Consider the following 18,955-nt stretch of genomic DNA (forward strand, 5'->3'; position numbering starts at 1 on the left):
ATTACTTTTCATCAATACATAAAGAAGCCATAAGAGGATAAATGAGGTGGAAAAAACTAAGAAAAATAAGAGGAAAAAGACCTAAATGCTACCCCTAAGAGTGACATATATGTCACTCATCAGGTGGCCACAAATATTTGGTTGTTGAAGGTTACACCGACGCTAGCTTCCAGACTGACAGAGACGACTTCAAGTCACAGTCAGGGTACATATTTTGCCTAAATGGAGGAGCGTTTAGCTGGAAGAGTGCCAAGCAAAGCACTATTGCAGATTCTACAACTGAATCGAATACTTGGCAGCTTCAGAAGCCGCTAAGGAGGTTGTTTGGGTTCGCAAGTTCATCAGTGAACTTGGTGTTGTACCCTCCATCAAGGGTCTGATAAATCTCTACTGTGACAACAATGGAGCTATCGCTCATGCTAAAGAGCCAAGAGAGCACCAGAAGGTCAAACATATCCAGAGGTGATTTCACATGATAAGGGAATGGAAATTCGAAGGTGAAATCAGAATTTGCAAGATCGGAACGGATGATAATGTGGCTGATCCTTGTGACTAAACCTCTGCCTCAAGTGAAGCACAATAAGCACATTGAGGCAATGGGAATCAAGCATGTTGGAGATTGGCTTTGAAATTTCCTGTACATGTGTTTTAATTAAACTATACGTTTTAATGTAAGACACTGTGTTGAAACCATTCATTTATGGAGTAATGAATTTTATATTTTCTATTCACTCCATTGCTATTTAATTGTGGTTTAGAATTAAATAATGAGTCCATTCGATTTATGGAATATTCAAAACAGGGTATCATGACCATGTCTTGGATAAAGAAACACCTGTTAAGTGAACATTGAATATTTAAATCGAAAATCATCCCTAATCAAGGTCATCTAACTGATGGACGATTGATGACCACTAGAGATTAGTGTGTAGTATTATTTACAGCACCGTTTCTTGTGCTGTAAGGACGTAATGGTCATAAATCATTTGCACAAGTGCTAGTTTAGAACTACACTGGATAGACCTATGAGAGTACTTTAAGAGATTCAAAATTGTCATAAGTACGTTTCTCATTATAGCTATCAGAACCTGTTTCCTCAACCATGAGTATTGTGAAGTTTTCTTGTATGAGTACTAGTCTCTTTGATGTTGCCTAACGTCTGCCGTAACTGGGGATCATAACGGGAACACTCGGGAGATTAGCTCCTCTTAGTAAGAGAAACTTACAGTACAAGACTGGGAATGTCCCCCTATTAACAATAGGGAACATGTCTTTGTTGTTTACAAGGCCGCTCGAAGAGTGAGACTGTGAAAATGCATGGCCGTGCTCAGATGGATTTTAGAAATCATTTGCTTATTGACAGTCGAACTCGGAGATCGAGAAACACTTCTGAACGTAATAAGGATGACGATGAATCTTACCTTATAGTTCACAAAGAGACATTAAGCGACATAGGAAATGGGCCATACACTGTATGCACACTTGTCCGGAAGGACAAGTGGGAGATTGAAAGGAATGGTGTCCTTCCAACAAGTGTATTATTTTGATAGAGGGTTCAGAATTATTACAGAGCTAATTCTTCAGTAAGGTCAAGTGATCGGAATGCCTAGGTGAAGGTCGCTTCCAATCAGTAATATTAAGGTACAATTAATATTACAACTTAATCTTAACTGAACCCTTCGGGTCGAACCCAATCGAACAATCTATCCGAGACGACAAATCAATCCGAAGGATTCGATGAGTCGTCGGAGTTTTACGAACACAGACGTCGGATATCGAGCCTAGGGCGTCTAAACCGAGCGTCGCAAAATTACAAGCAATAAGTTCGAGCGTAGCCGTAGCATCACTGTGGCCTAACCATGTGGACGCTAGGCTAGCTCAAGCTAGCATGCACAATGCATGGCTAGGCGCAAGCCTAGACGCACCATCGCATTTCTAGGCACACCTTGCGTGCTAGACGCACATGGCAACACCATCGTAGAGCTAGGCACTAGCTTGCGTGCGTGCGTGTGTGCGTGTGTGTATGCCTAGGCCTATCGCCACGCACCAGCCATCAAGTATATGTGTTGTGCGCATATGCGAGTTCCAGGGCCAGCAGCTTGCGAGGCATAGCCCAGCGCCTAGCACCCAGCAGCACGCATGGCTCGATTACAGCACGCATGTGCTGGCTATGCTGGCTGGTGCGTGCAGTGCATGCTAGATGTGCTGGCTGGCGTGTGCTGGCGTGCTAGCTGGCTGCCAGCCCAGCTGCCCTTGTGAGTGGCGGTTTAGGAGAGGTGGGGACCAAGGCCTCAAGGCTTCCCTTGGGGAGCAAGGCAATGGTCCCCCCATGGGATATGGTCTTCACCTAACCCATTCTCTCCTCTTGCCACTTGTTGCTATGTGATTGCATTTGCTTAATGATTTATTTTGGAATTAAATAAATTAGTGCAATTGCACATGATCCCACATTGATCATGAAATGGGATTCAAGTCCCCATTCTCTATAAATACCCCTTGGTTGGGATTTTGAGAATACACAACAACTTGAGTAGAACTCAAAGGTATCTCCAATAGTTGAGAAAGCCTTAAGTTCGTAAAACTCCCTTTTTATTTGATCGGGTCCCGACTAACCTTCGGGACTTGGATCACTCGAGTCGGGGTTCGTGGGTACAAGCCGTCAAAGACCTTGCGATTGCGGGGTTCAAGTAAGAGCTCTTTTGGTGAGCGAAGAACGCGTCTAGGGTATAATTCTTTCTCCCTTTTCTCTTAATTATGTATTAATTATGCTTTAATTGCTTTAGTTATCGGGGCAGGTCTTGGTGGGTTTCCTTCCGCGTAGAGTGGGTCTCTACGAAACCCTACACTTGTAGTACAAGAAACGGTGCTATAAATCATACTACACACTAATCTCAAGTGGTCATTAACCGTCCATCGTTTAAATGACCTCGATTAGGGACAATTTTCGATTAAAATATTCAATGTTCACTTAACAGGTGTTTCTTTATCCAAGACATGGTCTTGATACCCCTGTTTTGAATATTCTCAAAATCGAATGGACTCATTATTTAATTCTAAACCACAATTAAATAGATATGGAGTAATCATAAATTTGCAAAAATTTAATTGCTCCAAAATTGAATGGTTCAACATAGTGTTTTACATTACGACATCGAGTTTAATTAAAACATCTATACAGGGACACTCCTACAAACCCAAAATTACAAAGAAGTATTAATACCACTTTCACACAAATTTCCAGCAATATATACACTCTTAAAATCACTCATAAACCCTCTAAAACAAGCTGAAATTTAATTTAAAACTCTTACTTTTATTCCCAATTAATGGGTAATTAAAAATCCTTTCAAGAAACATAATTATAGGTTATATATAAAAATTCCACCATTATTAAAACTTATAAAATTGCTGTAATTTAGCTTAAAAACACTTATTTCCATAGTTTTAATCAACCATAATCAAATTCCATCAATAAGCATTAATTTAGAAAACTAGGGTTTTCAATTTGGGGATTTTTAATTCAAAACCAAATGTGAAAATTTATATACAAAATACTTATCATCAAACATCCTAAATCGTCATAAAACCCAAAAACAATAATTAGATTTAGGCTAGATTGAATTAAAAATAAAAAAAAAATAATTTTTTTTTAATATGGTGCACGAACCACCATGGCTGGGCGACTGCTGCGCGCTCGCCTGGTGGCCGTCGATATTGGCGTGCGCCGATGGTGGTGGCCGACCGGTGTGTGGTGGTTTGTGTGGTGATTGAAAAACATTAAAAAAAATAAGGGGAAGGGGAAAATTTAAGGGGAAAAGAAAATAAGAGGAGAGAGAGAGAGAGTTTACCTTTGGGTGCACTCCACCTTAGGCATATGATGGGTATTTATACCCCCTCTCATATCCCTCCTACTTAAAATGCCTTTACTACCCTTAATGATCCCTTTCTTAGTCAAACTAGTATTTTGACTTTCCTTAAATACCATTGACTTTAAAAATTATCTTTTTATAAAATAATATGCCCCAATATTTCCAAATCATAAAATAAATATTTTCAAGATTATTAAATAATTAAAAATAAACTTTTAATTAAAACAATTCTTTTTTAGATTAATAAAAATCATAAATAATTTATTTCGAATTATTTAAATACTTTAAGAAATACTTATTTAAATTAAAATACGTATAAAAATATGGGGTATTACATAAGTGGGTGATGGACCGCATGATCCGAGATTGCCCACATTGATTCAAAAGAATGAAAAAGAAAAAAGAAAAAAAAAATCAAAGCAAAGAAAAAATGTGAAAAATAAGACTTGCAAATTTAAATTTCAAACACACAATTACACAACCTCTTGGGTCTTGAGCCTTTTACCCTTTTATTCTTCAAACCATTAGCTTAACCACGTTACAACCCCCCCCCCCCCAAAAAAAAAAATAAAAAAACCTCTTCGAGGTGTACACATACTTGTGCGAAGTTCGACTAGAGCTACGTTCGGCCTAATTCCTAACGGATACGTAGGCAACCTCACATTGAGACGGCCACATTCATTCATATATAATCAAGTCAAAACATTTCCAATGCTCATCCCTATCCATCTAGAGCTAGACTTGGGGGCTTGAATCCACATCACTTACCCTACCTAGCCTATAGAGTCACTATCTTTGACTTTTCCCACATCTATTTACATCGCCGTAGCCTTTGCAGCTAGCTCTAGAATCACTTTCACACACTTCATTCCCACATACATAGCCATATCACCCTTCCCTTAGGAATTAACCCCTTATCATAAATCTTGTTCCCACACCACGCATGCTTCACGATAATATTCAGCAAACGTCATCATCGTTTAAAAGCGTCAATGAATACTTGCTTAGCTTCTTGACCTAAACAATATTCACTATTGCATAAATTACATATTGTGCTTAGCTCCCTGACCTAAGCAACATTCATCAAGATTCGTTGTTACACTTGCTTAGCTCCCTGACCTAAGCAATACTCAGCAAGCACCACTGTATACGTGCTTAGCTTCCAGACCTAAACAACATCTAAGATTGTACACTATATATGATGCTTAGCTTCCTCACCTAAGCAACATATATCAACAATAAACTATGATTAGACTGTGCTTAGTTTCCTGGCCTAAGTGCATTCATTCATCGTGTCACATGATGTAATTGTCCTTAGCCTCCTGGCCTAATAACATTCATCATGCATACTTTATTTACAAGACAAGCGATTCAATTGACAAGAAGAAAATCTATGTAATTCACCACGCTTTGCTCAACGAGGAAGTTCAAAACTTCTTCCTTTTTTCATCTTTTTTCTTTTAGGGAAGTTTAAAAACTTTTTCAAAATTTTCTCATCAAGGGAGTTCAAAACTTCTTCCTTGTCTCATCTTTTTTTTATTCTCTTTTGGGGAAGTTCGAAAACTTTTTAAAAATTTTTCATCGAGGGAAGTTCAAAAGCTTTTACTTCGTTTTTCACGTCTTTCTTTTGCTTTTGCATTTTCAATTCCTTGTGTCTGCACACACTCAAATTATACACATACACACAATCACAAGTCATACACATGTCATGTCGTGTCAAGTCAAGTTTGGTTGAGTCAATTCAGTCTTAAGTCAATCACTATCTATACGAGTCCTTTGGCAAATTGTATTTTGTAGGTCTCAGGTACAACCTCTGTTCGGTGATAATCGAACAAATCATCATCTACGACCCACGTTCGGGGACAATCGAACCATTATCATTTACAGCCCACGTTCGCGGACAATCAAACCATTATCATTTACAACCCACGTTCGGGGACAATCGAACCATTATCATTTATCAAACACTTAGTGATCATCCCGAGGCGCGGATGATTCACGTTGCAAGTTTCTCAAGGCGCAAAGACTTGTAATTTTTTATCATCAGGCATGTTTTCCCGAGGCGCGGAAAATGGTCAGTTGTTGCATACTTCTTAAGGCGTAGAAGTCGGCGATTGTGTCCCAAGGCGTGGACACTTAGTGTTATTCTCGGAGAATGGAATTTAACTTGTGAGTTAATCAAGGCGTAGAAGCTCATGATAGGGTTCCCGAGGCATGGAAACTATCTCATATTAGTCTTCACGAGGCATGGAAGATCATCATTCAGTAGGCTGCTCGAGGCGTAGGAGTTTACGACATGTTTCTCGATGAGTGGAAGCTTGTCACCTTTTGTCTATTATATCGCTCGAGGCGTAGTGGTTCACAATAGAATTCCCGAGGCGTGGAAAATTATCATCCAGTGGATTTCTCGAGGCATAGAAAGCTACCAAAATGTGTTTGTGCCATGTACTGGTGTCAGATACATATCCTATCCCTTTACTCTTTTATCTGTGGAGCTAACGCTTTTCTTTAGGTATCGGCGTATATAGAGTGATTTAGGATCGCCGAACATCTTAAATCATTCTCCGTCCCAATCGACTACTTTGACTATCGTTTTCGAAACTCACGTTTCTACAAACTTAGTCAAAGTGGGGGCTTCTACAGACACTTAAAAATGTCTCCTTAAAACCAAATCCGATGATGAACAACCTTTCACCGCCATTATTAGTCGGGTCGAGTATTTAATCTCGGGAGTACTTAAAATCCATATATAGTTAAACATATTCAGTCCACAAATCAGTCCAAGCATTTATTCAAACTCAGTCCGATTCACATTTCAACCCAATCTATTTTAATCCATTTCTTTATATTTATTAATTAAACCTGATTAATAAATATTAAAACCCTAAGCCTAAAATAAGTCCATAACACTGAAATGGCGCCTAATTTATCACATGCTTAATGCTTAATAACGAATAAAATGATTTTAGACCGAATTTAGGAAAACTTGTTTACCGCGCACGCAGATTTTGCCGTGTCACGGCAAACTGCACCATGTTACGGCAATTTGAGGCGTGACACGGAAAATTTCTAGGGTTTCTCCGCGGCTCTTTTCACTTCTAGGGTTTCGTGCATCACCCTATTCATTTCTTCTATTAATACGAGGCTAATTTCTCAGTTTTGGGGCACCAAATAATTCTCTCTCTCTCTCTTATGCTTTGGCCTAAACACTAGCCTTCCCTATTCTTCCACAATACATCCCTTAAACACTCCCCGGAGTTCGTACTTTACCCGAAATTCCACACTTAAACCAAGGCATGAAAAGTAGAACCGAGTAAGGGTTTGGACCAAATCAACTCTACTTTTATTTAAGTAATTTCAATTTGATTTACTACCTCCGTTAACAGATATTTGCAACGATTTGACATAAAGTAGAGAGGGAAAATGTCTAACTGTTGCAAATAACCGTAAACGGAGGTAGTATTATTCTTTGAAGTTACTAACGTTTTATTCATGATGTAGCAATTTAAAGAAGCACAAAACGTGAGTAGTTAATTCACTTGATTACTCTTATTTTTATTCTTCTTGCTAGTATCATGATTAGTGTTATTGATTATGATTTTATTTGACTAACGATATTATGGTTAAATTGCTTTCAGTGCTGATGTCCATTTTATTATATTTATTGATCACCATATTGTATGTTTAAAGGGAATATGTAATTGAACATAATACTTAATAAGATAATTTGGACGGCCGGTTTAGGTTCCTTTTTAATCTTATTGTTTAATCAAGTGATCACTAATATTTTAGAATTATGTGTTGCATTAATATTTAACCAATTTAGCTTAATAATATTTTCGAGCAAATTGAATCTTTGTTTGTATGTCTTTGATATCGCAGGAATCACTTTTTGCAATAAGAATCGAGTAGAGGCCAATACGGGCGAATGTGACTCCATGACTCACTTCGTACCACCATCCGCGATCCTCCTTTCATGGTTCCGAACCATATGAAGTTAGTAATCTCATGGATTATGAATTGGGTGTAACCTTCACGGGTCAATCATATCGTTGTTGAATATTGTTGTCCCTTTATCGTGGTTGCCTTATAATGATCCGTGAACGGTTTACAAGTTCCTTAAAAACTTGTTGGCAGCTCCCTATAATGCTTTGTCCCTAATCGTGTCCCTAATCGTATGTCAATTCCTACTTCCTAAGAGTGCCAAGCATATTCACAACATGCTTACGTAGGCGCGCTTCAAACGACGCCTACAATTAGTTCAAAAAAAAGCTAACAACCTATCATACTTAGAAGAAATCTGTCCAGAATTACCACTAAGACTTCTTGGAACACTAGAAGTTACTTCAACATTCCTTGAAACACTTGGAGTAGCTTGAAAATTTCTTAGAACATTTAAGGAAGCTTGATCATTAATTGGAACACTAGGAGCATCTTCAACATCTCTTGGAACATTTGAAGCATTTTGAACATTTCTAGGATGTATGGGAGGAACTTGAGCATCGTTTTGAACACTAGGAACCAATCGAATAGTTGTGGGAGTTTAGAGAGTGAGACAAAATGCTTAAGTCATACAGAAACTAGTCAAAACACAGGACAAAAACATAATTACAACCACCATCCACACAAAAATTACAACCATCATCTGATTTTTTAGTAGAGGAAATTTTTTTTTCTACAACACTGATTTATTATTACCAGCCTTCAATAAATTAAAAAAAAAAAAAATCTTTTAATTATTTCTGAAATTATAAATAAATAAAATAAATAAATAAAATAAGAAAACAAATTAACATTTACCTAACCAGGTAAGTGGATTCTTAAGCACAATCAGCTCATTAGAATTACTAAAAGAATTAGCATTGGAAATAGGACATCCATTCTCATCAAATTCCTAAGGAAAAATAAAAATACATTTATTTGACAAGAATGATCAACCACAATAACATAAATGTTTATTATTACTTGAACAACTGTTTGACCTTTAGCCCTTTTACAACGAGAGTATACTGACTTTTTCATCATACATTGACCCGTGGCTTTGTTATAAGCCTTCTCTAAAGCACTCTTAGGTCTATAATTTCAATACCTTCAACATGCTTCTTCAAAAATAACATCATCGTTTTTTTTTCATTGCAATAACCAAACATGTAACAAAATGAACACATACAGTAGCAATAATGTTCAATACAATAATGCATTTGATCAATTACTGTAAAATTTTCATATGTAAAAATATAAATGATCATTTATTGTTACATAACTGAACATTATTTTTGAAACTACAAAACAGTTATAATCATTAAAAATAACACGTACAACATATATTTCCATAAACACAAGTATATATATAAATGAACATTTACAATTACATAAATGAACATTTTTACATACAACACAACTAAATAACAAATAATAAAATATGTTCACTAGTTAAAATGTATATGTGCGTCTACAATACAATGAAAATCATATAAAATATTTGTAGTATTAAAATACTTAATTTCGCATCATAGAGTCCATAAATTTGTTTAGCGTCAATCCAACTGAGAACTAGGTTCTTGTCTCATCATCGCACAATCTGTTTGGGTTATGAAGCCAAAATTAAGTAGGCGTTTACAGGTAGTTTTAACATCACCCCAACAATAATTCTGATCCATAACTTTCGATCATTTTTTGTCAATTCTAACCTTTAATTTGACCTAACGATCAAAATAACCCCCTAAACCTATACAGAACATGTTTTACGCATGAAAATAGAAATTTTGTTTCAAAAAAAAAGGTTAGGTTTATCGGATTTTTGACGGTAGATGGTAAAAAACTTTTTTTTTTGGTGGTAAAATAAAAGTTATAGAACTTTGATGGTAAAAAAACAATTTCGGTTTTTTTTTTTTGGTCGTAAAAAAAAAAAAAAAAAAAAAAAAAAAAAAAAAAAAAAAAAACCCAATAAATAACAATAAAATTCAATCATTATATATAATACTAAAACAACCACCAGAAATAACACATGTCACTACCTGGTGTTGTTTTTTCCCTCCAAAATCCTCTCCCTTTATTACTTTTTTTTTTCTTATTTAAGCCAATGCCACATACTATAATCTACACACAAAATATTAATCAAATTATATATCAAAGTTGTGGTAATTTTGATTAACATACTATTTATGTCTGTGGTAAATTATTTTCCACATCTATTATTTTATACTCTTATAAATATTACTCCGTATGAAATATCTTTGATAGTACAATACACATATCTTTCCACTATACCATATTTCTTGGACAAAAATAACATTATTGTATTTTTATTTGTAATTTTCACCTATCTATGTATTACTCATTTTTTTCTACTACCACAAAGTGTATTAAATGCACAATTATTTAAGTTACAATGCAGTTTTTATCTTCTCAATAATTTGGTTAGAATATCAAATGGAGTTTTGGTTTTTTTTAATGTTTTAATTAGTTTCTCGCCTAATTATAATACAAAGAACACGTACAACAAAATAAAGGGAGTATAACAATATAGTTTAACATTGTGTCAAAAAAATATAGCTTAACATTACAAATCCAGATCTATGTATATATGAAATCATGTACGAAGTAAGATAATTTGATTAGTTAAATTTTCATCTTTTTTATATTTATCTCAAATAGTTCAAAGTTAATTATTATATTTTGTTAGGGAAAAAAATTAACCAAATATCATTAAAACGGGGCTATTATTCCTTTCCATTTGGTTAATGCTTTTTTTTTTTTTTTTTGACAAGAAGAAAAAGGATTTCATTAATGAAAGATAGCCAAACGGCAATTACAAACAATTCTAAGGAAAACTAGAATTCCAGCACAAGTACAAATCACCTTAGAACTAGTTGTATCGCAGATTTGATCGACGATCGCCTTAATAAAAAAACTTCATTCGAAGCAATACAATCTGTGAGTTAGCACTAATTTGGCTTAAGATCCACTGACGAATAGTTGTTTAAGTGAAAATACTCATATGGTCTTCTAATTATTTTCGGAGATTATAAAACCCTAAATCTTCAATTTTCGACAGACAAACATAAAAAGAAATTAACCCTAATAGAATAACCACCATCTCAAAGATGGGATCCATTTATTGAAAGCAATTAAAAAGTTTTTTTGGGGCTTACCACCGGTAAAAACACCGATGGAAGCCCTTACAAAGATTCACAAAAGAGATCAAAAGAAAAGAGATGAAGGAGAAAGAGAGAAAATGAGAAGAATGAAGGAAAACCTTCAAAAAAGCAAAAAAAAATCTAGCACCGGAAGCTAGAAAAACCCTCCCAAGGGAAAAACCTTATAGGGAACCAGAAAAACCCTCCCAAGGTTTGTACGCAATTATGGAAGCCTTGTCCATTTTGTGTAATGCTTAATTCAAATACTTGTTAGGCTAATAAAAAGGATAATGATACTCATTTGTCATTGAATTTTTTAATCAACTCTTTCGTTATATTCCATTATATATATATATATATATATATATATATATATATATATATATATATATATATATATATATATAAAATAAGAAGAAAATAAATACAAACTACATTATATTTGTTTTTTGTCCATGTTATTTTTACAAACAAAAAAATCTTTTTAAAATTTAATACTCCCTCTATTTCATGTTGTTAGTCCGTTTACGTATATCGATGTAAATTTTTTATCGCAAATATCTTTAATCTCACACTAGCAAAAGTTATAAAAATTAGATATTAATAATGTACTTATTGTCAAGACGAATAAAACTAGATCTCATATGACTATCTATGTTCGTTTTTATATATAAAGAGAAATTAGAAAATTTCCTCTAATTTTTAATAGTCAAAAGATTCTAATTGGGATTAACAAACAGAAACAAAGGGATACTAAAACTACTATGCATGACACGGGTCCTAACCTAGTAACCTTACAATTAAAAATTCCAATAACTTTCTTCGCAAATTATGATTCTTTTATCGCCAAACAACACAATTAAGCTCGAAATATAGCAACAAATGTGTGAAATGATAAATGTATACAATCACATTGAGGTGTCAAAAACTGATTCGACCCGATCTGAAACCAACCTAAAAAAATAAATTCAAATTTCGAATTATATGGACATAATAATTTAGCATGACTTAAACCAATATGTACCCGACCTCACTGAACTCGGCACAAACATCAAAATTTACACATTTTCTATCTCATACTTTATTGATGAGAAATCTAGAGGAGATAGAGAATAAATGAAGCTGATGAAAAAAAAGAAGAGAGAGAGTCACATTTTCTATCACATCCAAATAAACACATCCAAATTAACACATTTTCTATCACATTCAAATTAACACATTTTCTATCACATACTCTTGTGGGTAATTGTTTTAATCATTTCAATGAATAGTTTATTAATATTCAATTGTTATAATTTTTAGCTATTGATAATTAAAGATATTATCAGTCAAAGTATTACATTGACTTGCATTGGCATACATACAAAAGAGAAATGTTTCATTTATTTAAACACAGAGGGAGTAGTTAGTAGGAATTTAAAACTCAAAATTGTTGTAAATTGCGAAAATACACTGGTGTCTGGTTATACCTAGCTAAGTACTAGAGGTTCGATTACTAAGCTGTGAGTTTTTACAGGATGAATAGCTGCAAGTTATCAACATTGTTTCTTTTCTGCTCCTTCCGTCCCATAATACTTGACACAGTTATCATTTTCGTCCGTCTTAAAATACTTGACACGTTACTAAACATAGAATGAGACCACTAATTAAAAAAATATTTCCTATACTCTCTTTGGGACCACAAACCCTAAAACCCAATTAAAACCTACATTTTCACTCTCCTCACTACCCCACCTCCCCCACTTTTTGTTTTCTTATAATATAAAAATACAAAATAAAATCTTTTATATATTAAACAAATGTTTTAAATAGATAAACTTGTAATTTTCTTAAACTACATGTCCACCCCAACGTCCCAAGTATTATGGAATGGAGGGAGTATTATTTTATTTTAGGGAAAATTGTTCCGTGTACCCTTGAGGTTCTAAAAAATGCAACGTGTACCCCTAAAAATTTTTAAATGCACTGTGTACCCCTAAGTTTTTTATAAATTTGCATCAAATACCCCTAGACTCATAACAAATTAAATGTTGATTTTGTTAGGGGTACACAATGCATTTGAAAGTTTTCAGGGATACACGATATATTTTTTAAAACCTCAAGGGTACACAAAACAATTTCCCTTTATTTTATTTTATTTCAGAACCTTTTTCACTTTTCGTTGTTTTGGTTAAATCTGCACTTAATCTTGTACCAGTAAACGACACTCGTGAGGATAGTGCCAACATAATAAATACTTCCTCCGTTCTAGTAATATTGCAACAATTAGACTTTTGCACTATTCATCATGCTTGTTTGACCACAAATTATGATTTATACGTAAAGTAAAATATAGTCATGTGGAGTCTTTGTTAGATTCGTCTCGTAAAATACTTTCACAATATCAACTTTTTATAATTTTTACTCTTATATAATTTTAGATATTTAACATATAAAATGTAGTTTGAGATGCGTAATTTCATCCTTGTTGCAATTTGTGGAACAAAGGAAGTAAATAATATAATATAATATAATAATATAACAGTTTTAATTAATTTACCAAACAAAAGATAAAGGACTAAAAAGTGTTGCCAACCACGTGAAAACAACAGGAGGAAAAAAAGCAGATTGAAATAATTGTAAGCAATTAGTTTTTGCTCACGTCTCACAGCAAATACCTGTTTCCCTACTAATTGAGTTGTATTACAAACTAAAAAGTTGACAGCCCATTCAAAGTTGCAATTTCTGGAGTTCAGAAACCTTTAGAAAGCTTAGGAAAGAATCAAAAAAAGGGTCATTAACGACCAATTAATTTACATAAACAGGCCTCGTGATTCGTGAAACCATCATCTGAACTCCATTTCTGTACTGATTTTAACTTAAACCATTATTTACACCTTAGAGTTAGATAATATCAAGATAGCCAAACACCCAGCAGGATTTAAAAGCACCCCAAAAAATATAAACACAACCAGCACAAGAAAGCAGTCAAAACTCGGTAGAATTCCTGCATGATTGGCCTCCTGGTCGAGTAATGGCTCGACTTTGGAACCCTGTCTCCAGCACTTTCTCCCAGTCGACTTCTTCTTCCTCTTCCTCCTTCGCTTTTAACAGCTCAATAATCCGTCTTGCCTTTTCCTTTGCCCGTTCCCGATTATTCTTTTCAATAACGACCTTAAGCACGTCCATTGCCCCAGCCACCTTAGCCAATCCTCGGAATCTCAAAGCCCCTCCATGACCCAAAGCATAAAGTGCAGCAACACAACTCTCCTGAGTTGACTCTGAGTCAAATTCACCCTTCCTTAGCAACTCTATCAAGAACTCAACTGCACCAGCATCTAGCATAGCAGCCCTCCCCTCATTACAAGCCCCCAAGTTGCATAAAATTATTAAGGCACGCCCTGGCATTTGACCCGACTTTACCATGCCAAGTAGTAGTTGGACTGACCCAAATTTGACCAGTTTTAATCGGTTGCTCTGGACCAATGAGAGATGGTACAAAGCCAAAGCCGCATCATGCCTGGCTCGTTCACTCTCTGATCTCATCAACATATGAACCAATGGCTGTAATGCACCAAGAACTCCTATTGCAGTTTTATTCCCATCATCAAGGGCTAAGCTAAAGAGAGCACCACAAGCATGTTCTTGTGCCTCGGGGGATCTGCCCCTCAACACATCAATCAGAGGGGGCACAAATCCTGCTCTTACAATCTTTACTTTGTTAACCTTTTCTAGAGACAGATTGACCAATATTGCTACCGAGTTCACCTAAAAAATAATTGCAGTGAGAAATCATACGAAGTAGCAAATTTTTTAGCATCATTTTTGCAAAAACTGCTATTATAAAGATCAAAACTTGCAATAATCAACAGGATGCTCGTATTACAAGATCAGATAAACTAGTTAAAAAATTTCACCATTTCTCATAGAAAGTCTATGAGAATATGGGTACAATACAAACCGCCCTGCATGCACACATTCGAGGTGGGTAAGAGCAGAAGTTTTTTTCTATTTTACCTACCTGCTTACCAAACCCCAAATTTGTAGCTTTCACTCGAGCCCAAAGGAAATGCCGTCATACACTAAAAGGAATAATGCTCAGACATCAGGTCTGTCTCTAATCATAGAGATTATCATAGCTTCAATGATTTTCCTATTTACTTGGCTACATCCCAATCGATAATGCTTTGTAAAAGGAAGGATTATTCCCCTTATATTGTCACTCATGCTGAAGTTGAGCGCCCAGACACTCTCAATAACAATGACCTCCCAAATAATTGATACAATTATATATCAAACTGTCAATAATCATTCTTGAAATCTTCCACTTTTATTCGGACATATAACATAACCAAAACTCAAGTACTCTTCTTTTAGTTTAAAAGTAACATATGTTGGAACAAATTTGCTCCCACAAAATGAAGCTGGATTGTGATTTACCCGTACTTAATCAGTTGACCACACCATTACCACATACATTCATCGACAATCCCTTATAGAGAAATTATGTCATGACTGGATTGCAAAGACAACTATTCAAGATCAATGCTGTCACATTAATAAATTAAATAGAAATCCTAATTTTTAAGTGTCATTGAAAAGGAGAAATGTCCAATTAATCTCCTGTTTTAACTAAGAGTGCAAATCAAGTGGCATTTTCATGATAAAACTATATTTCTCTAATTCGAAATTATAAAATTGTGCTAAGTGCTATACTTAATATAAAATCATAGTTTTTACGTCAATACCCACATAATCATAGTTATATGTTTACTGCCCACATAATCCTAGTTTTATGTATAAAAACCACGTAATCTTGATTTATATAGATGTTAATCTCGAAAATTAACTATATATGTGGTAGACCAAAATGATTAAAAAAAAAAAAATTGACTACAAAAACATTGAAAAACCTCAACATTGACCAACATACATTTTCAACTCACTAAACAACACAATACTTAAAATTCAATGAAAATTCATAATTTCAAATCACCAGTCCAAATTTCGTTGTCGCATTACTAATTTAAATCAAAATATCAACGTGAAAATTAATTCGAGACCGTACACACAAATAAACTTACCTGAATGTCAGTATACTTGGACGTGATTAAAGACCGAAGAGCAGACAGAAGCCGCGGGGTACACAGACTAACAAGAGACACCACACTACTTCTAGTAGTCTTCCTTAAGGCAACCAAACCTTCCTCTTGCTCATATACGTGCTGACTCCTAAGCTTCGATACGTATCCCTCATCAACGCACGAACCCGACTCCGACAACTCGAACTCAGAGCTCGATGAGCAAGAAGAGTAGCAACTGGGCCGAGTCGCGAGAACGAACGGCGTCCTTCTAAAAGACCCAGAAAGCGATTCACCCGAGTCGAACCGAGTTTGCCTCCGAGTTAACTCACTCTCAGAGTGTTCCAGAAGATTCGAACCCGGGTCATCAACTCTCCGTAACAACTCACCCGAAATCTCACCATTTTCCTTCGTTTCCGCCATTAACGATTCTAGAAGCTTCAGAGCATCGGCGAGTTCGAGGGGTGTTGGTGGGGAGGAAAGAGAAAGCTTAGCCCAGTTGAAAATGGAGGTTTTCAGAGCTAAATTGGGGATAACCATGGAGAAATCAGGGGTAGAACCGTCATTTAGAGTGGGAGTAAACCCTAGATTTTTGCAGGCTGTAACACAAGCTCGCTCAAATGTTTGACCCGTTGAGACGATAACCGGGTCAGCCATGAGTGACCCGGAAATCGGGCAGATGAACTCAGTTGGGGGTATATCGGGTCGGGTTTCGGGTTTGGTTGGTGTTGATGTTGATCTGTAGATTGAGATTTTCCATCGATGCTTTCCACTACCCATTTTTGTGAGAATTTTTTTGTTTTTTTCTGGAATTTGTTGGAATATAATTGAAGTTGCAGTTGGATTTGGAAGTTGAAGAGATGATTAAAAGAAAAAGATGAATTGTTTGCGAAATTGCGGGAGAATATATTCGAAAGGCGGAAAAGTTTGAAGGGAAGAGAGAGGTCGAGGAAGAAGAACAGGGGGAGTGGTGAGCAGTAGCAGTGACTACTGACTTGTGAGAAGTGAGTAACGTTGAGAATGAATAAAGCAAGCAAGAGAACATTAATTGTTGTTTGCGTAATTCGAGATTACGAGTAACCAACAGTTATTTCGTTGTGTTGTGCGGATGATAGGATCTATTCCTATTTACTGAAAACAACTGAACTGATTGAAATGAATTGAATATACCTGAAATGAATTGATTATGAGAAAAGGAAATTAGGAACTGAATTGAATTGAACCGAACTAATTGGAGCTGAACTGAACTGAAATTATGCTGAACAGAATATGCCCTTACTCCCTCCGAGATTTTACTACTACGTATTTTAAGATTAAGAAATTTTAACAATAATCGTCCACGATTGTTGTCGTTGTAAAAATTATCATGACCTTGTTCGACAATTGGATGTTTGTTGATCTCTTGACTAGTCTGACTAGTTGTTTATAATGATTTCTTGGTTATTTGATTGCTGACTCTTAAATAAATTTATTTGGTCAAATAAATTCGGATAAAATTAGAGGGAGTAATTTGTATTTAGAACTTAAAATTAGTCGCATTTATACTAATCAAAGTATGTCTTGAAAATTGGCATTTGAAAAGTGGAAACCATTATTTTTTTTTCTTAATTTTTCATATTTTTGTTTTTAGCTTTCAAAAAAACTAGAAATCCAAAACAATAAATGATACTCCGTAACAAAGGGAGATATACTATACAATGAAGACACTATACCATAAAAAAAAAATATATATAAAAAAAAAACCTCATATAGTCTCTATATATATTAAACAGAAACAGCTGAATAAAAATAAGGAAATAAAGTTCAAATTAATATTTAAATAATTAGATTATTACAAATTAAATAACAACGTGATATTATGTGGCTGGCCACACTGTGTAGCCGATGTTACTTATTCAGGGAGTACTACATGTTTAGGGTTACTATCGGTCAGAGGTTACTTATTCAAGTGTTACTCGGTTCGGGGTTATTAGTTGATAATAAGTAGCACCGACTACACGTGTGACCAGTTACATGTAAACTTTGTGTTTAACTAATTAGATTATTTCTGCTCTTAACAGTCAAAGACCTAAAAACCTCGAATTGTACTCCCTGCATAATAGCTAACACATTTGAATATATATTTTCAATACATATATACTAAATCTAACTATAGGTTTTCTTTGTAAATTATTGAAACAAATTTTATCATGAAATATATTATTGAATAGATATTACTATAAATTTTCATAATATTTGTTTTTTTCTATTATATTACTAATATTTAATTATATATTTTAAAGATAAAATAGTGCATTGATATATATGCTAAATTTGACTTATTTTAAAACACAAGAACCATTGAGTTATTGTTTTGAATCAGTTCCTAAATCAGAATAAAGAACTCATACCAAATAATCAAATATTTAATTAAATATAATTACAGCAGGGGATAATCCCTTATGCAAAGTAGAAGTACTAATAATTAGTTATGGTGGGATTCGAAATGGTTATCTTAGTAGGATTTGTCATTATGAATGTACGCGCCATTGTAAAGGGTTTAACTTTACAAGATTCTTCCTTCTTTTTATTTCGCCTTTTTTACTTTTTTTTTTTTTTCCTTTTTATTTATATTTGAGCTAATATCTTAAAGTTTCCTCTAATTCCAATTTTATTCTATTTTTTTTTACGTAGTATTTAAATTTTCAAACCTTCTTAACTCTGCCTCTCCCTTTAATAAAGACTTTAATGTACAAATATACTTCGTAATTAATTCAATAATTCAATACACAATGAGATAAAATTCCGAAAATTTTAACATTGATTTCAAAATTGTTAAAGTTTACTCTAAAATCACCTTCCTTTTTTTTTTTTTTTTTTTTTTTTTAATTTTGAATACTCTAAAATC

At 34.5% G+C, this 18,955-nt stretch overlaps 1 protein-coding gene across 1 annotated transcript; it reads right to left on the reverse strand.

The window, feature by feature from the left end:
- Nucleotides 1-13,602: 13,602 nt before the first annotated feature.
- Nucleotides 13,603-17,342, reverse strand: LOC110707547 (U-box domain-containing protein 40-like). Its single transcript, XM_021885567.1, has 2 exons — nucleotides 16,072-17,342; nucleotides 13,603-14,755 (listed from the first exon to the last, which is right to left on the reverse strand). The coding sequence occupies exons 1-2, from the start codon at nucleotides 16,846-16,848 to the stop codon at nucleotides 13,976-13,978; spliced, it is 1,557 nt and encodes a 518-aa protein (XP_021741259.1). The 5' UTR covers nucleotides 16,849-17,342; the 3' UTR covers nucleotides 13,603-13,975.
- Between the last annotated feature and the right edge of the window lie 1,613 nt (nucleotides 17,343-18,955).

The sequence above is a fragment of the Chenopodium quinoa genome, unplaced genomic scaffold (genome assembly GCF_001683475.1).
Source record: "Chenopodium quinoa cultivar QQ74 unplaced genomic scaffold, ASM168347v1, whole genome shotgun sequence".
Taxonomy (NCBI): Eukaryota; Viridiplantae; Streptophyta; class Magnoliopsida; order Caryophyllales; family Amaranthaceae; genus Chenopodium; species Chenopodium quinoa.